Here is a 25386-nt window from a genome sequence, read left to right on the forward strand (position 1 = left end):
GCAAATTATTTCTTCATGAATTCCATTTTAAAATTAAGGAAAAAAGACTATCAATCTTACATAAACTTTTTCAGAAAATAGAAGAGGAAGAAACACTTCACAACACTTTTATAAACCCAGCAAAACCCTAATGCCAAAATCTGTCAAATGCATCTTTGCAGTATCTTTTATGGCTGTACATGAAAGAAAACTTTTCACAATATATTAACAAATTAAATCCAAATATGTCTCAATAAAATACTGGCAAACTGAATCCAGCAACACATCAAAAAGCTTATCCACCATGATCAAGTTGGCTTCACTCCCGGGAGGCAAGGCTGGTTCAACGTATGCAAATCAAAAAACATAATTCATCACATTAACAGATCTAAAGACAAAAACCACATGATTATCTCAATAGATGCAGAGAAGGCCTCCAATAAAATCCAACATCATGTTAAAATCTCTCAATAAACTAGATATTGAGGAACATACCTCAAAATAATAAGAGCTATTTATGACAAACCCACAGCCAATATCATACTGAATGGGCAAAAGTTAGAAGCATTCCCCTTGAAAATGAACACAAGACAAGGATGCACTCTCTCATTACTCCTATTCAACATTACTATTGGAAGTTCTGGCCAGAGCAATCAGGCAGGAGAAAGAAATAAAAGGTATTCAAATAGGAAGGGAGAAAGTCAGATTGTCTTTGTTCGCAGATGACATAATCCTATATCTAGAAAATCCCATTGTCTCAGCTCAAAAGCTTCTTAAACTGATAAGCAGCTTCAGCAAAATCTCAGGATACAAAATCAAAGTACAGAAGTCACAAGCATTTCAATACATAAACAACAGGCAAGCAGAGAGCAAAATCATGAATGAACTCCCATTCACAAATGCTACAAAGAGAATAAAATGCATAGGAACATAGCTAACAAAGGAAGTGAAGGACTTCTTCAAGAATAACTACAAACCACTGCTCAAGGAAACCAGAGAGGACACAAACAAATGGAAAAAGATTTAATCCTCATGGATAGGAAGAATCAATATCATGAAAATGGCCATATAGAACATAGTAATTTATAGAGTCAATGCTATTCCCATTAAATTACCATTGACATTCTTCACAGAATTAGGAAAAACTATTTTAAAATTCATATGGAACCAAAAAAGAGTCCAAATAGCTAAGACAATCATAAGCAAAAAGAACAAAGCTGGAGGCATCATGCTACTGGACTTCAAACTATACTATAAGGCTACAATAACCAAAACAGCATAATACTGGTACAAAAACAGACACATAGACCAATGGAAGAGAGTAGAGAACTCAGAAATGATCACACATCTACACATCTGATCTTCGACAAACCGGACAAAAACAAGCAATGGGGAATGGATTCCCTATTTAATAAAAGGTGCGGGGAGAATTGGCTAACCATTTGCAGAAAATTGAAACTGGACCTCTTCCTCACACCTTATACAAAAACTAAATCAAGATGAATTAAAGACTTACATGTAAAACCGAAAACTATAAAAACCCTAGAATAAAATCTAGGTAATATCATTCAGGATATAGGCACAGATATAGATTTCATAATGAAATCGTCAAAAGCAATTATAACGAAAGCAAAAAATGACAAAGGGATCTAAAGAGTTTCTGCACAGCAAAAGAAATTATCATTATAGTGAACAGGAAACCTACAGAATGGGAGAAAATTTTGTAGTCTATCCATCTGACAAAGGTCTAATAACCAGACTCTACAAGAAATTCAAACACATTTACAAGGAAAAAACAACCCCATTAAAAAGTGGGCAAAGGACGTGAACAGACACTTCTCAAAAGAAGACATTCATGCGGCCAACAAACATACCAAAAAAAATCTCAACACCACTGATCATTAGAGAAACGCAAATCAAAACCACAATGAGATACCATCTCATACCAGTCAGATCAGCCATTATGAATATGCTGGTAAGGTTGTGGAGAAATAGGAATGCTTTTCCACAGGTGGTTAAAACCTAAATTAATTCAACCATTGTGGAAGACAGTGCGGTGCTTCCTCAAAGATCTAGAACCAGAAATACCATTTGACCCAGCAATCCCATTACTGGGTATATACCCAAAGAAATATAAATCATTCTATTACAAAGATACATGCATGCATATGTTCACTGCAGCACTATTCATAATGGCAAAGACATGGAATCAACCCAAATGCCCATCAACAATAGACTGGATAAAGAAAATGTGGTATATGTACAGGAGTACTATGCAGCCATAAAAAGGAATGAGATCACGTCTGTCAGGCCTCTGAGCCCAAGCCAAGCCATCGCATCCCCTGTGACTTGCACATATATACGCCCAGATGGCCTGAAGTAACTGAAGAATCACAAAAGACGTGCAAATGCCCTCCTCGCCTTAACCAATGACGTTCCACCACAAAAGAAGTGAAAATGGCCGGTCCTTGCCTTAAGCGATGATATTGTCTTGTGAAATTCCTTTTCCTGGCTATCTTGGCTCAAAAAGCTCCCCCACTGAGCACCTTGTGACCCCCACTCCTGCCCACCAGAGAACAACCCCCCTTTGACTGTAATTTTCCTTTAACTACCCAAATCCTATAAAACGGAGCCACTCTTATCTCCCTTTGCTGACTCTCTTTTCGGACTCAGCCTGCCTGCACTCAGGTGAAATAAACAGCCACGTTGCTCACACAAAGCCTGTTTGGTGGTCTGTTCACACGGACGCACATGATAATGTCCTTTGCAGGGACATGGATGAAGCTGGAAGCCATTATCCTCAACAAACTAACCCAGGAACACAAAAACAAACATTGCATGTTCTCACTTATAAGTGGGAGCTAAACCAAGAAAACACATGGACACAGGGAGAGAAACAACACACGCTGGGGCCTGTTGTGGGGTGGGGTGGGACGAGGGAGAACATTAGGAAAAACAGGTAATGCATGCTGGACTTAATACCTAGGTGATGGGTTGACAGGTGTAGCAAACTACCATGGCACACGTTTCCCTATGTAACAAACCTGCACATCCTGCACATGTACCCCAGAAATTAAAAAAAATAGAGTTGCTATAAAGTACATCTATTGTAGGGGGGAGGTAACTAGATAATTCACTCAAATTTTGATGAGCAAAAGCTTCCAAAAATTAACTTTCTTCAAAAAATAGAAAATATACTTTTGGATCAAAAATAAATAATACATAAATCCAAATATGAATATACATACATATTTGTGTGCATATATATATGTGTATATGTGAACAATTCTACAACATGACCAAGTGAGTTTACTGCAGGAAAAACAGTGGTTTAGCTTCCAAAATCAATATATTTCACTATATCAGAATAATAAAGAATAATCACTTGACCCTCTCAATAGATTCGGAGAAACCTTTGACAAAATCAATACTTATCCAAAAGACACACTATCAGTAAACTAGTAAGACAATTATCTTAATCTGATTAAAGTTATAAATGAAAAATTTACAAATAACATCTGATTTAATAGTGTGTTGAACACTTTCCTCCTATAACATAATAAGACACTGAAGGGGTGGCCTGCCCCTCCACACCTGTGAGTGTTTCTCGTTAGGTGGAAAGAGAGACTTGAGAAAAGAAATGAGACACAGAGACAAAGTATAGAGAAAGAAAAAGTGGGCCCAGGGGACCCGTGCTCAGCATACAGAGGACCCGCGCCGGCACCGGTCTCTGAGTTCCCTCAGTATTTATTGATCATTATCTTTACCATCTTGGAAAAGGGAAGTAGCAGGATAATAGGATCATCGTAGGGAGAAGGTCAGCAGTAAGACATATGAATAAAGATCTCTGTGACATGAATAAGTTTAAGGAAAAGCGCTGTGCCTTGATATGCATATGCAAACATCTCCGTAAACGTTTTTAGTGCATAAAGAGCAGCACTGCCGCTAGCAAGTCCCACCTTCAGCCCTAAGGCGGTTTTCTCCTACTCAGTAAATAGAACATAAAATCAGAAGTTCCATTGCCCAGGGATGGGCAGGAGACAGATACTTTTCTCTATCTCAACTGCCAAGAGGCCTTCTTTCCTCTTATACTAGTCCTCCTCAGCACAGGTGTCAGGGTGGGGGACAATCAGGTCTTTCCCTTCCCATGAGGCCATATTTCAGACTATCACATGGGGAGAAACCTTGGACAATACCTAGCTTTCCTAGGCAGAGGTCCTTGTGATCTTCCACAGTGTATGTGTCCCTGGGTACTTGAGATTAAGAGAATGGTGATCACTTTTCACAAGCATACTGCCTTCAGGCACTTGTTTAACAAAGCACACCCTGCACAGCCCCAAATCTATTAAACCTTGAGTCACCACAGCACATGTCTCTTGCAAGGACAAGGTTGGGGGTAGGGTCACAGATTAACAGCATCTCAAATACAGAACAAAATGGAGTCTCTTATGTCTACTTTTTTCTATATAGACACAGTAACAGGCTGATCTCTCTTTTCCCCACAGACACAAGCCATGAAGTTTTCTCATTACTTTTTACTTTATTTTAATTATAGATGAGGTCTCACTATATTCCCCAGGTGGGATTTGAATTCTTGGGCTTAATAAATGCTTGTGCTAAGCTGCTCATTATTTTTATTCAATATTATATTGGAGATCTTAACCAGCATGATAAAGCAACAAAAATAAAAGTTTTAAACATTGAAAAGGAAGAAGTCCAATTATTTGCAGATTACATGACTGTTTACGTAGAAAATCATAAGAAATCAAGGAACAACAGCTATAAATAATTAGTGAATTTACCAATATCACAGCACACATCAGTGTTTTAAAAATCAAGTTTTTTTTTTTTTACTAGTTGAAAACAATTGAAACACAAACTTCAGAAAATAATACCGTTTACAACAGTACCAATAACAAATTACTTAAGAACAATTTAGCATAGATGTTCAACTAAAAACTACAAAACTCCACAAAGGGAAACTAAAGAAAATATTTTTAAATGGAGAGAGAGATCATGTTTATGGATTGGAAATTTCAATGCATTAAGATGGTAATTTTCAACAAGTATGTTGGAAAAAACTGGATAATCATATGGAAAAAACAAACCTTTACTGTCACCTACCACCATAAATGAAAATTAAATTGAGATGTTTCATAGACATAATTATAAAAGCTGAAACCACAAATATTCTAGAAGAAAACATAGAAAAACATCTTTGTGAGTTGAGAGCAGGCAAAATTCTCTTAGGACACCAAAAACTCTACGCAGTAATAAAGAAATAAAATTACTTATCCTTTGGCAGCCTTTTATGCCAGAGGATGTGTATTATACAGATCAATAACTCACACATGGAATGAGGGGTTCAACAGTCCTTAGAATCACGTGCATACACACAGCACACAGATGGACATGGTCTGTGGGAAAGACCAAGAAGTCTGTGTCCTGCCTGTGGTAGAGTATAGGTCAGAGCAAATGTGGATTATAAACGCGATTTGAGAGGTGCATGAGCCAGCCCAGAGTAGAGAATATATTGGCCTGTGCCATGAAGAACCCTCTCGTTTTTCCAGAAATTGGGATGCCTTTTTCAATTTCATTTCCGTGCGAATGTGTGTCTCCTCCATTCATTCCTCTGATAATGCTCACTCACTCCTCCTCGGGCACAGATTCTGCTCCCAGAATGATTTCTGCTTCTTCTTTCCTTGCTGTGCACCTACAAACTTCTGTCAGAAATGCCCAGGAAAACGGTCTCTCAACCACTGGATATTAGTCCTCTTTTCCCTCGACTAACGTGATCACCAAGAATAGTTAATATTCAGCTCCCAATTATTAATTCCACTCAAATTACTGCCCACAGCAGAGGGCACCAAAACAGCATCTTTACTTTAAGAATTGCAAATAAGGGCAATGATTTTTTTTTTTTTTACATTGAAGATAAACCCCAAATAAAAGTTCTTATGATCATTGTCTTGTTTATATTCATCAGACCCCTGGCTAAGCAGTTTACTGGAACAAATCCACATTTTTATTCATATTGCTAATGGAGAACTTTAACCAGAAAGAGAAGAAGGGAGGGGACACTGGAATATGTTATCTGGAGTGTAGGCAATGGCTGTAAAATGTGCTTGGGTACTCCTAAATAAAGCAACAACTATTCAAAATTACACAGGAGACGCAGAAGTGGTGAAGGAGGTGGTAGATGAACAAGAGAACCCATGAGTAGTTGGTAATTACTGAAGACGACTCATGTGAGGACACGAAGGCTCATCATTTTATTAAGCCTACTTTGTATATGTTTGAAATTTTTAGAATTAGAAGTAAAAATATCTAAAAATAAGACTTCACCAATTTGACATGCAACAGGAATGAGTAGGGTAGGATGCCATGGTGTACCCATGCACGAGGGAGAGCCAGTGATATGGGCAGGAGACAAAAATACTGGGTAGAAGAGGGTGGTTTCTCAGCAAAGGCCCCACCCTCAAGCCTGGTGACCTGCAGCTGTAAATGGGGACAGGCATTCCTGTTTTCATCCCCAAAAAGTTGTCTTTTGATCCATGTCCCCTTTCTTGTACCCATATAAACTCCAACCCCCAGGCTTCAGAGGCAGACAAGCAGGTTAGGAGACAAGCAGAGGGGGGGCAGAATGACATGGCAGAGAAAAAGAGGAGGAACATCTGAACCCCGAGAGGAGTTCAACTGGGGGCTGTCAGAGAAGAGTTCAGTCCCTAGATGGTCAAACTCCAAGGGGAAGATCATCTTCTCACTCCATCCCCGCTTCCAGCTCCCCATACATCCTACTGAAAGCCACCAGCACCACTCAGTAAAACCCCACATTCATCCTTCAAGCCCGTGTGTGACCCAATTCTTCCAGGATGCTGGGCAAGAGCTCGGGATACAGAGAGCTGTCACACTGGCCCTCTGCCCTTGCAGAAAAGCAGAGGGTCCACCGAGCTGGTTAACACCCAAGCCATGCGCAGATGGCAGAACTATCTGCCCACTTGGGCTCCTACATCTGTCCATTTGTATGCTCTCTTTCCCCTCAGGGGTTTGAGCAGCTGCAGCAACCGAAGAGGTGAGCAACACTCCTGCCACACGTCCTTTCAGGGGGGTCAGGGAACTCTCCTTTTTCACCAGGACAAGCACAGATCTGAAGCAGCAAAGAACCAGTTGTCTGTTACATCGGTCACTGTTTCACACTATCACTATAACTATTCTGCACTTGCAATCTGCTGTATTAAATATTAAACTCTTTCCTCCTAAAGTCAGGAATAATTTGTGTTAGAATAAAATGAATTCTTTAATGAACCACTGCATATCCAGCTAATTCAAAACAGGAATGAAAGTGTTAAGTACTTCTTTGAAGCACATACCCACATTTAACTAACACGTTTCTACAATAAATCAATATTTTTAATAAAGTTCTGTGCCCAGAAAACATTGACCAGAAAAGCAGGAGCTACTTAAAAAATAGGAGCAATTTGAAGCAAAGTTAGGAATCCTGTCCTTCTTAAAACAGAAAAGTCTCAAACTTTACAAAGAATGTATTCAAATTGCATAAACCAAGAACTGAGTTAGAATAAATGATTAAATGCAGAAAAAAAGGAGAAGAGTTGTATCGTCCTATCATTCAAGTGAGACTACACTCCCTGTATTCAAAATTCAATTTGGTTTTGAATTTTCTCCAGCCTGTATTTTCAGGAGGATGATGTCTCCTTGAACAACTGAAATAGATATGCCCTGAGAAAGGAGAGAGACATAACTCTCTGGTGGTTGTCAGTAAAGCAGCAGAAAACGAAGAGAAGCAAGTAGAAGAATGTCAGCATCTGCTAAGAACATATAATACATAAGCCAACATGGCATCTTTCTTTAAGACCCAGTATCTTGGGAGGGACAATGACATCACTTCCTGAATCCTCCCAGTTTTCTATTTCCATGCCCTGCTTCCTTCAACATCCAGAGCTTGAAACACCTCCATCCTTCCTCTTCATGCCATGGCCTCCCTGCTCCTCTTCTGTATGACCTTTTATCTCCTGGGAACAGGTGACTTTGGGAAACAGATGGGGAAATCACTGCCTTAAATTTTCCAGGTTCTGGATTAAGCCTATCCCTAGAGATTGCAGCACGAAGACATTTGCCAGTCTCTGTCTTCAGTTTCTGTCTTATTTCCCCACAGGGTCCATGGATGCTGATGTTACCCAGACCCCAAGGAATAAGATCGCAAAGACAGGAAAGAGGATTATGCTGGAATGTTCTCAGACTAAGGGTCATGATCAAATGTACTGGTATCGACAAGACCCAGGACTGGGGCTACGGTTGATCTATTACTCCTTTGATGTCCAAGATATAAACAAAGGAGAGATCTCCGATGGATACAGTGTCTCTCGACAGGAACAGGCTAAATTCTCCCTGTCCCTAGAGTCTGCCACCCCCAACCAGACAGCTCTTTACTTCTGTGCCACCAGTGATTTGCACAGTGCTTCTTGGCCACCTGCTGTCTACACAGAAAGACAGACATATGGGTGAGTTGTTTGCTCTGAAGGGTACCTGTATGTGGGTTGTGGGATGTGGGATGTTTAGAGCTTTCAGTGGTCTTAGGCAGTGTGAACCTCAGTGTAAGCTAAGGGCCACTTTCGATCAATGTCCCTAAGCCATGTGATGACTTTGAAACCACAGGCTACACTAAATCAATCTCCCCTATTTAATTTTTCCTAGGGAGCTAGCCCAATGGTGACCTTTCAGGAGAATGAACTTGAGCACTTGACAGAAGCTCATGATTTTCAACAAGAGCATTTCTTATAAGCTCAATACAATGTGGATTTTATAGTCCCTTTGCCATTATCTCCACCCACTTTGCAACATCCCACACTTTGTTCTGTTCCCACTGACAGCTCCTTTATCCTGTCTAACCTTTCTCTGCCCTAGTTCTTCCAAGCTCAACTCCACCATTGAGCTCTATATTTGGTTGCCTTTCTACTAAAAACAAAATAACAAGCCTGTTTTCTACAACTTCACTGTAAGTAAATTTAATTATCATTAAATCTGACTCAGAAGTTAAAGTATCAGAGACTATGATTTACAAAAGTAATTTTTTATCTACTACCCCACGCTTTGATCTCTGCTGAGATTCATTTTTAACCTGCAGGTGCAGATAGACTGCCATTATTATCTGGATGCACTGAATTTCAAAAAATAAAATTCCCTGTCCCTAGTATGAGGTCAAAGCTAGGAGCTTGGAGATGCCCCTTTTCTTTCCAGGCACTGGAATAGTCCCCTGGTTCCCCTGCAGTGGGGATTCTTTTAGGAGCCAGGGAGGCCCAGGCACAAAAATAATTGATCAAGGACTGCCAGAACTCGATGTAAAAGTCTTTTTGCAAGGAAAATGCTTCCATAGCCAGCAAGATGCAGAAAATGCTTTCCAAGAGTTCGTTGAATTCCAAAGCATAGATTTTTATGCCACAGGAATAAACGAACTTATTTCTCATTGGCAAAAAATGTGTTGATTGTAATGGTTCCTATTTTGATTAATGAAGATGTGCTTGGGCCTAGTTATGATTTAAAATTCACCAAAACCGCAATTACTTTTGCACCAACGGAATACCATCGAATCTATATTGCTTTGGCCAGTATGATCATTTTAATGATATTGATTCTTCCTATCCATGTGCATAGAATGTTTTTTGATTTGTTTGTGTCATCTCTGATTTCTTTGAGCAGTGTTTTGTAATTCCTGCTGTAGAGATCTTTCACTTCTCTGGTTAGCTGTATTCTTAGATATTTGTTGTGTGTGGCAATTACGAATGGAATTACATTCCTGATTTGGCTCTTAGCTTGTATGTTTTCTGTGTATTGGAATGCCACTTTTTAAATGTTGATTTTGTATTTTAAAACTGCTGAAGTTGTTTATCAGATCAACCAGCTTTTGGGCAGAGACTATGGGGTTTTCTAGATATAGAATCATGTCATCTGCAAATAGGGATAGTTTGACTTTCTCTCTTCCTATTTGGATGTCTATTTCTTCCTTCTGCCTGATTGCCCTGACCAGGACTCCCAGTACTATGTTGAATAGGAGTGGCAAAAGAGGGTATCTTTGTCTTGCACTGGTTTTCTTTTCATACTGGCTCTTCACAAGGTTATATATTCTTTAGCTAAGAGTAGACATCTCGATGGACCAGTGACTATCACCCTATTAACCAGTCACAGGAGCACTGCCATGCATTTGGTATTTTAACTTTCAGGTATGCTATCACTCAGCATCGTGGAAGGCCTGGTCCCCTCCCCATCACCTGCAGCCGGACCTGTGTTTGATCCCTACCAATCACCTATATTAATCGCACCTAAATTCAATATTCCGACCGGGCATAACCACCCTAAGGTGCTAATTAATTCATACTTGAAGGACATAACAGTAATTAACAGACAAACACACACAGTTGTTCCCCTTATTGGACTTTTAAAATAAAAATCCGCAACTCCCCCTCCCCCATCTCTGACTTCATCAACCCAGGAAAAGAGACACCTTGCCAAACCCCCAAAACAAGAAAGCCTTAATTCAACTCTGACAGAGCCCAAAATATTTATATTTTAGCTTTGGGTATCCCCAACAGCTACCCTTCAACTAATGCAAATTTTTTTAGGAAACTAACCCCCCACCAATCGAATTCTACTTTTACAACAATTATATCTAATACGCACGCCCATCCATTACTAAGCCCATACCCTAAATTTACACACCCCAAAAGGCATCATCTGTTACCTTGTACTACACCAACCACTCGCCATTACTAACATCTACTCCACCAACTCCTGCTAACTCAACTTTAAATCCCTGAATCCTACAACTGTGAATATTGCCTGTATCTTCTTCTATACTCCAATTTTACACTTAACATATATACAGTTAATGTAGCTTAATTATTTAAAGCAAGACACTGAAAATGTCTAGATGGGCTTATATGACCCCATAAACAGACAGGTTTGGTCCTGGCCTTTCTATTAACTCTTAGTAAGATTACACATGCAAGCATCCTTATCCCAGTGAAAGTACCCTCTAAATCACCTTGATCAAAAGGAATAAGTATCAAGCATGCACAAATGCAGTTCAATACACTTTGCTCAGTCACACCCCCATGGGAAACAGCAGTGATAGACCTTTAGCAATAAACAAAAGTTTAAACTATACTAATATCCAGGGTTGGTTAATTTCATGCCAGCCACCACGGCCGAACTAACAGAACTCGGCATAAAGGGTGTTTTAGATCTATCCTTAATAAAGCTAAGCTTCATCTAAGTTATAAAAAATCCTAGCCGAAATAAAATAAACTATGAAGGAGGCTTTAATACTTCTGAAAACACAATAGCTAAGACCCAAACTGGGATTAGATACCCCACTATGCTTAGCTCTAAACTCCAATAGTTAAATCAACAAAACTATTCGCCAGAACACTACAAGCAATAGCTTAAAACTCAAAGGACTTGGCGGTGCTTTATATCCCTCTAGAGGAGCCTGTTCTATAATGGATAAACCCTGATTTACCTCACCATCTTTTGCTCAGCCTATATACCATCATCTTCAGCAAACCCTAGTAAAGGCCATAAAGTAAGCACAAGTATCTACGTAAAAACATTAGGTCAAGGTGTAGCCCCTGAGGCGGTAAGAAATGGGCTACACTTTCTACACCCAGAAAATCTCACAACAACCCTTATGGAATCTAAGGGCTCAAGTAGGATTTAGCAGTATATTAAGAGCAGAGTGCTTAATTGAATGAGGCCATAAAGCATGCACACACTGCCCGTCACCCTCCTCAAATATTACTTTAGAGATTAGTTTAACTAAAACCCCTACATATTTATATAGAAGAGACAAGTCATAACACGGTAAGTGTACTGGAAGGTGCACTTGGATAAATCAAGGCATAGCTTAACACAAAGCATCTGGCTTATACCCAGAAAATTTCACCATAATTTGACCACCTTGAGCCAACTCTAGCCCTAAACTTGACTAATACTAGTACTATCAAATAACCTTACTCAAACCATTTACCCAAACAAAAGTATAGGTGATAGAAATTTTACCCTGGCACAATAGACTTGGTACCGTAAGGTAAAGATGAAAAAGTTAACCAAGCATAAAATAGCAAAGATAGGCCCTTATGCCTTCTGCATAATGAATTAACTAGAAATAACTTTACATAGAGAACCAAAGTTAAGGCCCCCAAAACCAGACGAGCTACCTAAGAACAGCTAAAAGAGCACACCATCTATGTAGTAAAATAGTAGGGAGATTCATGAGTAGTGGTGATAAGCCTGCTGAGCCTGGTGACAGCCAGTTGTCCAAGACAGAATCTTAGTTCAACTTTAAATTTACCTACAGAGCCACTCAATCCCCCTGTAAATTTAACTGTTAGTCTAAAGAGGGACAGCTCTTTAGACATTCGGAAACAACCTTCATGTAGAGAGTAAAAAACATTATCCCCATAGTCGGCCCAAAAGCAGTCATCAATTAAGAAAGTGTTCAAGCTCAACATCCAACCACTCTAAATTCTAATCACACCACTGAACTCCTAACACCATATTGGACTAATCTATTATTTTACAGAAGCAATAATGTTAATATAAGTAACATGAAATATTCTCCACTGCATAAGCCTACATCAGACCAGAATAACCCACTGACAATTAACAGCCTAATATTAATAAACAACCGAACAAATTTATTATTACCTATACTGTTAATCCAACACAGCCACGCTCTAAGGAAAGGTTAAAAAAAGGAAAAGGTACTCAGTAAATTTTACCCTGCCTGTTTACCAAAAACATCACCTCTAGCATTATTAGTATTAGAGGCACCACCTGCCCAGTGACATATGTTCAACCTCCGCGGTACCCTGACCATGCAAAGGTAGCATAATCACTTGTTCCTTAAATAGGGACTTGTATGAATGGCCCCATGAGGGTTCAACTCTTACTTCCAACCAGTGAAACTGACCTGCCCATGAAGAGGCGTACATGAATAAATAAGACAAGAAGACCCTATGGAGCTTTAATTTATTAATGCAAATAAAGCTTAAATAAGCCCACAGGCCTTAAACTACTGTCCCTGCATTAAAAATTTTGTTTGGGGTGACCTCGGAGCATAATTTAACCTTTGAGCAACCTATGCTAAGATACTAAACCAGTTTAAGCAAATTACCATACATATATTGACCCAACAATTTGATCAACGGAACAAGTTACCTTAGGGATAACGGCTCAGTCCTATTCTAGAGTCCATATCAACAATAGGGTTTACGACCTCGATGTTAGATTAGGACATCCTAATGAGGTAACTGCTATCAAGGGTTCGTATGTTCAATGATTAAAGTCCTACGTGATCTGAGTTCAGACCGTCGCAATCCAGGTCTGGTACATGTGTATTTAAGTCCTCCACACCTCCCATCGACAAGTTTCTTTAAAACAAAGAAAATATGTTTGGTTAAGAGAAGGCTGGAAATGAGAGAGGGGGTTTTACTGTACAAAAAAATGTATACAGACTTATGTAACAATTATTGTCTGATATTAATATCTGATGGTAATACATGATTGAGAACTAAGGTGAAGTGACATAATCTCAAACATACATGGGAGAATGTTCAGGGAAATCAAAGCTGTTTTTCTTAATGGAATCTGAGTTTTGAAGTTTTGAGAAAGAAGACATGCGAAGAAGAAAATATATGAAATATTCTGTTTTAATTGTTAACACAAATTTATATACTCATATATTGAAGTGAGTCTATAACATATTCTTATTAGAATATTTAACAAATTAAGTTTATGCCTGGAGTCCTAGTTTTATTATTACAGGGAAAGAAGCAGAGTCAGAAGGAAGGAGGGGAATTAATTATGCATGCTGTATTTGAGGGCCTTTGGAACTTCCAAATGCTGATAGAGTACACAGTTGACACTCCGTATCAATGGAGCCCTCATTTGCAGATTTAGTGAACCTCAGATGAAAAATACATTTTAAAAATTACAAAATAACACAACAATAAAAATACAAAATTTAAAACAATGAGGTATACCAACTATTTACGTGGTATTTACATTGTATTAGCTATTAAAATTAATCTAGAGTTGATTTAACGTATACAGGAGGATGTGCCTTGGTTGTATGCAAATACTATGCCATTTTATATAAGAGATTTGAGCATCAGTGGATTTAAACTAATCCCCCATGAATACCGAGGGAACACTGGGTTGAGAACATGGTGCTGAAGCTCATAAAAAATGCTTGCTGTGGGATTCAAACATAAGACACTGCATAAAAGCTCAACATACATGCCCTAAAGTCAGTGTTTGCGATTCTCTGGAATCAACTCTATTCAGTGGAAACAGGAACTGTTATGGTACAGGCTATTCTTGGCATGGGAAGTGAAACCTCAGAGGTAATCCTACTCCCATGTGGTCCCAGAGCCCTGAACTAGGAGATATTTATCACTATTTGGGAAACCAGAACCCTTAACCTTTCTCCCTCCTGCCTCGTCTGAAGACAGGTGAGTCCTTTGCCATAATATGAAGTCCTAATTTAGCATTGCCACATTCTGGTTCCAGATCTTTCCCTCCTAGATGAATATTAAGACTGCATTTTGTCTCTTGTCTTTCTTGGTATCTCTTCCCTATGCAAACTTCATGGACACTGGAAGGACTACAAAGTCCTGAGAATCAAGAAGCCTCCATTGAGAAAGGGTGTTTTACTAGAACAAAAATGGATAGAGATATATACAAGAATTATATATAATAATGTTTGTCTTGGTAATTATTCACACTTAGCAATTCCCAGCACGTTCTCCAGAGGCTTCCCTACCTAAACCAGAATGGCAGTCTTTGGGGAAAGTATTTTCATCAATAAAAGGCAAGCTATGCATGAGTTATTCCTGCACTGGGCAGCAAGGAGTGGATAGTTACTTCTGCCTTTGAATACCCCTTCGTCTGACTGGGACCTGAGACCCTCTCATATCTACTTCCAAACCCAGGTCGAGCACTTCTCTTCTTTCCTTTCTTAGTTACTTCTACTGTGAGGTATAGGTTTTACATCCAGTCACTGCTGAAGACTTTCATCAGCTCATCACTCATCCTTAAGTCATCTCACACTGAGAACAACTGGGAGCTTCCCTCTTTCCTGTTTCTTTAAAATTTGTCAGAATCTCCCCAAACCTCTAACACCTTTTTTTCAGCAGGGGGCAGTAAAATTCAATTTATTTTTTCTGTTCTCAGCACTTACTGTTAAGACCAGATTTCATAGTAAAGTCTAAGGCCAAATCTCATGAATGATTTTAATGATTACTTTTATCTTAAAGGAGCCCCTGATAGGATAGAGTATTTCAGGGTTTGGTAAATCAAAACTGTTATATTCCTTCATGACACATGACAGAGGAAGAGTAAGCAGGGGCCCACAAGTGTTACATGTAAATACATACAGACTTGAAGACATGGTGTTCAAACACTAGAGATATAATCGTAAAAACCCAAACCCCATATCAGCATCATGTGAACAAAAATTTTAGTAAATACCAACAGTAGATCTCAGTGAACTAGGGCAAAGGAAGTGGACAAAGCTGGGAGAAATTCTGGGATTAATCTTTGTATCTCACAATCAAAACCAAAGACTTTTCTGTTAAGAAGAAATGGGGGAAAGGGCGGAGGGAGAATGACACTTGGTTTAGACATTGTTTATTGCAGCAGCACCCAAACAATTTTTAGCAATATTACCAAAGCATGTATTGGATTGTATTTTCGGTTCTGTCATGATTGATAGTGCAATTAAAAGGCAGATGGACTAAAATCATCCTAGGCAACGGCTCAGCTGATTAAGTTGATAAAGCCTGAATACCAAGTCAGTGAAAAATGAGACTGAGAAAGTTATTATCACACAACAATAACACCATATTTTCTGAGGACTCAATGAATTCCAGTTACTGCTCCAGGCTCTTTACATGTGTCTGTATAAACAGATTGCCCCAATTAATGCTCACAAGTTCTCCTATTCTTTGTCTGATCAAGTCCCGATGTTCACTGGTTCCCTCTTCTGCATGTTCTTCTCTCTTGGGTTTGCAGAGTTCATTCCTGTTCATCCTTCAGAACTTAACTCAAATGCCACTTCCTTTCCCAACCTTTTTAATCAGGTAAAATCCCGCTATTATAGGCATTCAAAGCTATGTAGTTTTTATGTTCATAGCTTATAAAACAGTTGCAATAGAATGTTTTGTAAGAATATTAAAGACTTGAGTTAAGATTAGCAAAGCATCAAGCCTACTTTGGATGAGGGAAGTGAAAAAAATATTAGTCATTTGATGGGTTAAAAGGATATAGATAGATGAAACTGTTTCAATAGGATGGCTGTGGGACCCAGGAAGTTTGCAAGGGCTGTGTCATCACACACACACAATGACTTTATCAAGAGCCCATCCTGCTTCCCCACTCCTGGGAGACATCCTCTTCAGCCCCAACTGTGTGCCATGACTATCAGGCTCCTCTGCCACATGGCCTTTTATTTTCTGGGGGCAGGTAAGTCATAGACACAGTTCCTTCCAAAATCTAGAAGGAACACTTCCTCTGTGTTGGGTTTGTGCCTGGCTCAGCCTCAAAGTTCATTGTGAACTCTGTTGCCAATTTCTGTCTCTTCCCATAGGCCTTATGGAAGCTGATATCTACCAGAACCCAAGACACCGTGTCATAGGGACAGGAAAGAAGATCACTCTGGAATGTTCTCAAACCATGGGCCATGACAAAATGTACTGGTATCAACAAGATCCAGGAATGGAATTACACCTCATCCACTATTCCTATGGGGTTAATTCCACAGAGAGGGGAGATTATTCCTCTAAGTCAACAGTCTCCAGACTAAGGATAGAGCATTTTCCCCTGACCCTGGAGTCTACCAGCCCCTCACACACCTCTCAGTACCTCTGTGCCAGCAGTGAATACACAGTGCTACATGGATACCAACACTCTGCACAGAAAGGGTCGCCTCTAAGGTGAGGACATCTTGCCTTCAGAAACCTCATCTTAAACTACAGAAACCCCTGCAAATCGTCCCAGACTCCTCAGCCTTGAGGCACCAGTGTGCTTTAAGTAATGATCTGGACTAAAGACTGTCTCTGGCTCAGTCTCTGACAAGCTGAGAAATGACCCAACCCTGCAGTCATCCTGGCTGACTTCTTCCTTGCATCTAGTTGTTGCTGTTCAATTGAGCTTGCACAAATTTTATCCTTCAAGATAAATGTGATGATATTTGACAGTTGCCTTATGGCTAGCTGAAGAAAGTCTTTGTCAGCTAAGAAACAGGAAAAGGATCCTCTGACTTTCTGCACAGGCTGTCTTTATCTCTGGTTCATGGTTCCTTCCTCATGTTAAACTTGTTGCTTCATATACAGCCACACAAAGTCCCTGCCCTTTCCTGTCAGTCCTGCACCTGATGACGTTAGTTCCTCAATCTATGACTTTGAACTTGGAATACATTTTTATTTTCATTTGAAATAAGTGATTAATGATTATTTTCACTAATCTCCCTCTAAATAAATTTAATTTTAGCTAAATCTGCATGAGGCCTAAGGAAGAGAAAAGCCTCCAAATTTGGCAAAGAACAGTCTTCAACAATGTCCCTGGATTCAGCCCTAAATCTCTTTGGAGGCTACCCTAACCATTGGGAGACTATCCTACAGAGAGATGATTCTTCTGTCTTGGATATGCTGAATCTCAGGGAAGTGTTCTCTATCCACATGAGATCAGACCCTGGGACCTTGAGTAGATTGATTGATATTTCACAAAAGCATAGACTACTGTGAGGCCTTGGGTGCTGAGCTCAGATGTGAAACCTCTGTTTTGAGGTTACCAAAAAGTAAAGTCACAGAGTCTCTGATTTTGGATGTCAAGCCAATCTTGACCTGGTGGGATAAATCCCGCTTGGTCATAGTATATAATCTTCTCACATATTGCTAATTATATAATCTTTTCACATATTGCTAAATGAGGTTTGCTAATATTTTATGAAGACCATAGACATACTAGTTTGTAGTTTTCTTGTGATTTCTTTTTATTTAGTATCAAAGTAATTCTGACCTGTTAGGCTGGATTAGGAAATTGTGGACTGAACTGGGATAAATTTAGGAATAATCTTATTCTTTATTTTGTGAAAGTTATTTTTTGCAGGAGTGGTATTATTATTTAAATATTTGATGGAATTTACCAGTAAAGTCAGCTAGTCCTGAGCTTTTCTCTATGACATGGACTCACAGACTATTGCTCACATGTTAAAATCAAGCCATGGCCTGTATTTGTATGATTCATGAACTAAGAATAAATTTTATGCTTTTAAACTGTTAGAAGATGGAAGAGGAGGAATAGGAGAAAAAGAACTGACAGAGGTTGCATATGGCCCGAAATATTTACTATCTAGCTCCTTACAGAAAAATTTTGCTGACCTCTGCTCTGTAAGGTGTTATTTTTCTAAAATACTTCTTTACTTGTAATATGTCTATCCAGACATGTGGCTTTCTTTTTTTCTCAAGTTACTCTTATGTCTTTCTAGGAATATGTCTGCTTCATCCAAGCTGTCAAATTCATTGACATAGTGTTGTTCATAACATTTCCATATATTTCTATAGGGTTAGTAATTGTATTCTTCATTTTCACTCCTGATGTTGCAATTTTGATTTTCTTGCTTTTTATCTTGTTCAGTATGACTAAAGCATTATCAATATTATAGCATTTCAAGTAACCAGGTCGTAGTTCCATTGATTTTCTCTATTGTTTTTCTATTCTCTATTGAATTGATTTTTAATTTGTTCTTTATTATTTCTTCCTTATGTTTACTTTTGGTTGACTTTCCTCTTATTTTTTCAGTGTCTTTAGGTAGAAGTTTAGATTATGATGGAAACTTTTGTGGTTGTTTTCCTGATGTAGTTATTTAAAGCTATACATTTCTCTTTAATCATGGCCGCCTTCCATGTACATTGATATAGTTTTGGTTTTTTAGTTAAAAGCATAATTACTCTAGAAATTCCTTCTGAAGCCCACAAGTTATTTAGGAGTGTGGTGTTTAATTTCCAAATATATGTGATTTTTTCAGCTTCTTTCTGTTGTTTATTTCTAATTAAATCCCTCTGTGATGAGAGAATATACTTTGAGTTATTTTAATCCTCTTACCTGTATGTTATTGTTTAATATATAATCTATATGGGGAAATACTCTATGAGCACTTGAAAACTGTACATTCTGCTGTTGCTGAATATAGTGTTCTCAAATCATCAATTAAGTCAAATAGTTTAGTAGTGTTTTTCAGGTCTCTTTCACCCTTATTTACTTTTTGTCTAGTTGGTGTAATCAATTTTTCAGACTGAAGGATTTAAATCACCAACTATAATTTTGATATGTTTATTTTTGTTTCATTTCTGTCATTTTTACTTTATGTATTTTGGGACTCTGTAGTCAGGCTCCAGGACTTACTCCACAGTGCTGTACAGGCACATGGTTTCTGCACTAAAAGTAACTAAACTTAGAGATTTGTGGGATACCATCAAGCATACCCGCATATGTAAAATTGGAGTCTCAGAAAGAGAGAAATGAGAGAAAGATAAAAAGAAAATGGCCACAAACTTCTCAAATTTATTGAAAAACATTAATCAAAAGAACCTAGATTACATCTCTCAAACAGAGTAAACACAAAGATATCTATGTCTAGATACATTATAGTTAAACCTCAGAAAGTCAAAATTCTGCAAATAATATATTGAAATCAGTATTTTTTCTCAACAAGAGAAAAATAACTCATCATGTGAAAGAGAAGAGCAATAACCGACTTTAAATCAGAAGTCATTGTTTCTGACTTTAAATCAGAAACAATGGAGATCAGAAGATAATGGAGAGGCACTGAAAGGAAAAAAAATTCCACCCAAAATTCTATATCCAGCAAAACTATCCTCTATAAATGAAAATGAAGTAAAGATATTCCCAGCTAAGCAAGGCTACAGAACTTTGTGGTTAGCAGACCTGTCTTACAAGAAATATTAAAGGAAGTCATCAGGCTGAGAGAAAATGACATTGATAGTAACTAAAATCCATAGTAAGAAATTAAAAGCACCTTAAAGAACAAATATATGTGTGAATAAATATAAAAAATACATACACACATACAAACACACATAGAAGGAATATATATTTTGTATATATTTTTATAGCATTTGATATACGTATATAGGTTGAAACTTTAAACATTATGAAGTGTTTGTTTTTCTCTAATAATAATTTTTGCTTTAAAATGTATTTTAAACTGTATTTCTCTTATATTAATATAGCCACTCAAGCTTTTGTGGTTACTACTTATATGACATATGCTTTTCCATACTTTATTTTCAATATATTTGTGTCTAAAAATAAAATCTAAAGTGATTTTCCCATAGTCAGAATATAGTTGGATTTTGGTTTTTCTATTTTACAACATAAAATCAACTCAAAATGAATTAAAGACATAAGCATAAGACCTGAAATCTTAAAAATATTATTAGAAAACATAGGGGAAATGTTTCTTAATACTAGTCTTGGCAAATAATTTTTAGATATTACTGCAAAAGCACAAGCAACAAAAGCCAAAATAGACAAGTGGGATTACATCAAACTAAAAAAGGTTCTGCACAGGAAAGGAAAGGAAATAATAAACAGAATAAAAAGACAAGCTACAAAATAGGAGAAAATATTTGCAAACCACACATCTGAAAAAGGATTAATATCCAAAATATGTAAGAAACTCAAACAACTCATTATCAAGAAAACAACCCAATTAATATATGGCCAAATGACCTGAATAGACATTTCTCAAGAGAAAGCATACAAATGAAGAAATGTTCATCATTGCTAATTATCAGAGAAATATAAATTAAAGCCACAATGAGATATCAGTTCACAACTGTTACATTGGCTAATACTACAAAGACAAAGGATAACAAGCATTGATAAAAATGTGGAGAAAAGGGAAGCATGTACATTGTTGGTAGAAATGTGTGATGGTTAATACTGTGTGTCAACTTGGTTGGACTGAAGGATGCAAACTATTGTTCCTGGGTGTGTCTATGATGGTGTTGCCAAAGGAGATTAACATTTGAATCAGTGGACTGGGAAAGGCAGACCACTCTCAATCTGGGTGAGCACAATCTAATCAGCTGCCAGCACGGGTAGAATAAAAGCAGAAGAATGTGGAAGGACTGGCTAAGTCTTCTGGCCTTCATCTTTCTCCCAAGCTGGATGATTCCTGCTCTCAAACATCAGATTCCAAGTTGTTCAGTTTTTGGACTCTTGGATTTAAACCAGTGATTTGCCAGGGGCTCTTGGACCTTCAGCCACAGAATGAAGGCTGCACTCTCAACTTCCCTACTTTTGATGTTTTGGGACTCATACTGGCTTCCTGGCTCCTCAGCTTGCAGAAGACCTATTGTGGGACTTTACCTTGTGTTTGTGTGAGTAAATACTCTTTAATAAACTCCTCTTCATCTATCCTATTAGTTCTGTCCCTTTAGAGAACCCTGACTAATACAAAATGTAAATTAGTACAGCCATTTTGACAAACAGTATGGAGGTTCCTCAGAAAATTAAAAATAGAACTACCATATAATCTAGCAATTCCAGTTCTAGATATAAATCCAAAGGATATGAAATTTGTATGTTGAAGAAATATATGCACTCTTACATTCCTTGAAGCATTATTCACATAGCCAAAATACAGAATTAACCTAGGTTTCCACCAACGGATGACTAGATGAAGAATATATGATATATATTCTATATATGTGTATCTATATATTCTCTCGATATATATGTGTATACATACACACACACACACACACACAGAGAGAGAGAAAATGGAATACTACTCAGCCCTACAGAAAAAGGAAATCATATAATTTGCAACAATATGTTTGGACCTGGAGACATTATGCTAAGTGAAAAAATCCAGGCACAGAAAGACAAATAATGCATGGCCTCACTTACTCATGGAATCCAACAAAGTCAAACCCACAGAAGCAGAGAGTAGAAGGGTAATTGCCAAGCACCGCGACGGGGTTTGAGGAAAGGAGGCATGGGAAATAGGGAAATGTTGGTCAAAGGGTACATGTTTTAATCAGACAGACAAAAGTTCAAGAGATCTATTATGCAGCATGATTACTAGAGTTAATAATATATGTACTCTTGAAAATTGCTAAAAATGTGTATTTTAAATGTTCCTACAGAAAAAAAGACAAAACAAAATAAGTATGTGAGGTGATGCATATGTTAATTAGCTTGATTTAATTATTCCACAATGTATACATATATCAAAATGTCACAATATCACATTGTATACCATAAATATGTATAATTTATATTTGTCCATTTTAAATAAATAAAAAAGAAATGAGATAGCTTTCAACTAAGCTTATATAGTGGTATATAAAATTTTTTGTAGTAACAAAACTATAGTAATTTTGGCTTATGCTGAAATGTACATTAAACAAGTGTTTGCATAAAATTTAAATTCAAATTACTGTTCACAGCCCACAGAAACCCACGAAAACGTGTGTGCCTTACTCTTGGTACAGAAACAAATAGCTTGTACTCCTAAGGAAAAGAGAAAATCCCTGCCTTTTGATGAGAATTGTTTGAGTTTTATACTTATTTTATGGGTAGCTTTGCTGACCTCTTCATTCCACCATAGCTGGATATTCCTCCCTTGCATGGACTTTTGTTTCCTGGGGGCAGTGAGTCTTGGAAACATTTGGGAAATTCTTATTTTGAGCTTGCCTGGCCACAGCCCAGGTTCCCTCCTGGACACTGCAGCGTCAGTCTCTCTCCTCAGCTTTCTCTCTATCTTCTGTCCCCTCAGCTCATAAACCCCAGCTCATAGAAGCTGACGTCACCTAGACTCCCAGACACCTGATTGTAGAGACAAGAAAGGAGTTCTCAGGATATGTGCCGTAATTTCATACTGGTTTCTACAAGAACCAGGGTTGGAATTAGAGCTGATTCATTATTCAGTTAACATTGACTTTGTTGATTACAGACACATCCCTGCTGAAAATATTTCCCGGCAAAAAATAGAAGTTCCCTTTGGCTCTGAAATCTGCAAAGCCCTTTCAGATGTCCCTGTGTCCTTGTGCCGTCACTTCACAGCACTGCACAGGCATGTGCTTACCGCACAAAATGGCAGTCTCAAAGGGAGGAGTGTCTACCCACATGAGGCTCCACCCTATTCTGAGAAAGAACTTCTTTCACAGAAGGAGAGAATAGACCTTTCCAGAACCTTTAACATGAGATTTTTTGTGTGTGAAGTCTAACCTGAGCAGCAACCTTGCATCAGATTTCAAAAGGCAATATTTCCCGTATCTCCTTGTGCTGTAACTAGTGGGTACAGAAGTCAAGAAAACTTTCCTAAGTCTATGGCCAGTTCAAATGGTGGCATTTTCTATTTCTGAGATTAAATTATGTGTATTAAGATCCTTACTCTGCCCTTTCAGGTTTATTGCTCCTCAGACAAGATATCCCCTTTTCAGGCCCCAAACACATTCATTGCAATGCCTTTCCTCATCCTGGTCCCAGTTCTGGCTCTTTAGCTTCTTGAGACGATAACACACCCTAAGGCATGTTGTGACATGCATCTTCTGCATCACTGGGATCGCTAAGTGGGGCAAGCATTCACTCAATTGCTTTAGCTAGAGTCCCCAGAATATCTGCACCTCCTCTGTCACACTCTTCTTCCACACTGGTACATAACCACATCTTTAACATTTCTGTTTATTAAAACCTCTCAGATTCGACCACCATTTTCTATCCCAACAAGTACTGTCTTAGCTCAGGCAACCACTGTCTTTCACTTGAATTACTTCAACACCTTCCACATATCCACCTACCTGATGTCTTACTCTCTATTCTACCTCAGTTCATTCTCTGCAACTGAAAACAATTCCTTTCCATTGACTTTAGGGTTATGACCAGTCTTCTTTATACGTAAATGTTAGCCTTTAAGTTATTTTTGTAAAAAAAAAAAAAAAAATCTTCCATACTACAAATTGTTATAACCGTCCATGATTTGGCCCTTGCATACCTATCCGATCTTGTGAAATTCACCTACTCTTTACCCACTTTTTGCATACTTGTGCTCTAATAATATTCATAATCCCTCAGCTCTCCCAAAGCTCCATATGCACTTTCTCAGTCACTCCTGAGCCTTTACACATGCTGTTCGCACTACCTAGAATAATCTTTCTCTCCCTATCTATCTGTACTCCTAATCCTTCATGTTTAAATGGCATAACCATCATGCCCGAGCCTCTGACTGTGGTAAATACCCCATGGTACCCAGAGCTTCTACAATCATAGTGTATCACACACTTCATTGTTTAACTTCTTATGATAGTTTTTAAAATCATTAATACAAAATATGCTCAATGAGGCCAAGGACCATGTCCAAGGTTTTAATTTTTGTATCTTCAACAGTATTACAGGCTCTGAATAAAGTAGGTGCTGTATAAATATTTATTGAATAAACCAGGGCTGTATCAGGTCTTGCCTTCCTAGCTAAGATATGATCTCAGCTGTCTAAACATTTCTCTCTCAAAAGTATTGCTGCAATTATTTGGAGATTTTCACGTTGTGGTAGACTGAATAATCATCTCCCAAAATGTTCAGATCTGAATCCTTAAAAATTGTGAATATGTACTCTTATGTTGCTGAAATGATTTTGCAGATGTGATTAAGTTAAGGATCTTGAAATGTGAGGTTTTCCTTGATTAGCTGAGTGGGCCCAATATCATCACATCCTTTCCTAAAAAATCTTACCTAAAGCCACACCACCTCTGTGAAGCCCTCTCTCTTTTCCCAGACAGATGTGGAGGTTTCTTTCTTTACGTGTTTATAACAAATTAAAGAAACTTCAACTCCTATCACTATGTTATGATATTGATGGTCATGTCTGACTCTTCCTAGACTAGTATGGTTTTTGAGGGATTGGACTATATGTTTGTTTACCTTTGTAAATCTAGTATGTATAACTTGTACAATATATTGGATACAGAATTATAAGCCCAATGGGAGCAGAAACCTTTATTTCTTGTTCATGCTTGTATCCCAGAATCTAGTACTATGTCTAGTGCATACAGTAAGAGTGAGGCAAGAGGATGCAAGCCAGAAAAAAGCTATGTGACAATGGAAGTAGAGATCGGAATGACAGACAAACTTTGAAGATGGAGGAAGGGCCCTGAGCCCAGTAGTGCAGATGGTACCTAGAAGCTGGAAAAGGCAAAGAAATGGATTCTCCCATAAAGCCTACAAAAGGAACACCACCTGCTGACACCTTGATTTTTAGCCCCATAAGACTCATTTCAGACTTTTATCCTGAACAGGACGGAA

General features: G+C 38.2%; 1 protein-coding gene and 1 gene segment (V, D, J or C); both read left to right on the forward strand.

Annotated features, from left to right (window-relative positions):
* LOC105546604 overlaps positions 1 to 25386 on the forward strand; it is a 261509-nt gene that overhangs the window by 37140 nt on the left and 198983 nt on the right. The window lies entirely within an intron of this gene.
* Positions 16437 to 17481, forward strand: LOC105546602. The segment is given in 2 exon segments: positions 16437 to 16518; positions 16643 to 17481. Coding segments are annotated over 2 exon segments (399 nt in total).

The sequence above is a fragment of the Mandrillus leucophaeus genome, unplaced genomic scaffold (assembly GCF_000951045.1).
Source record: "Mandrillus leucophaeus isolate KB7577 unplaced genomic scaffold, Mleu.le_1.0 Scaffold365, whole genome shotgun sequence".
Lineage (NCBI taxonomy): Eukaryota > Metazoa > Chordata > Mammalia > Primates > Cercopithecidae > Mandrillus > Mandrillus leucophaeus.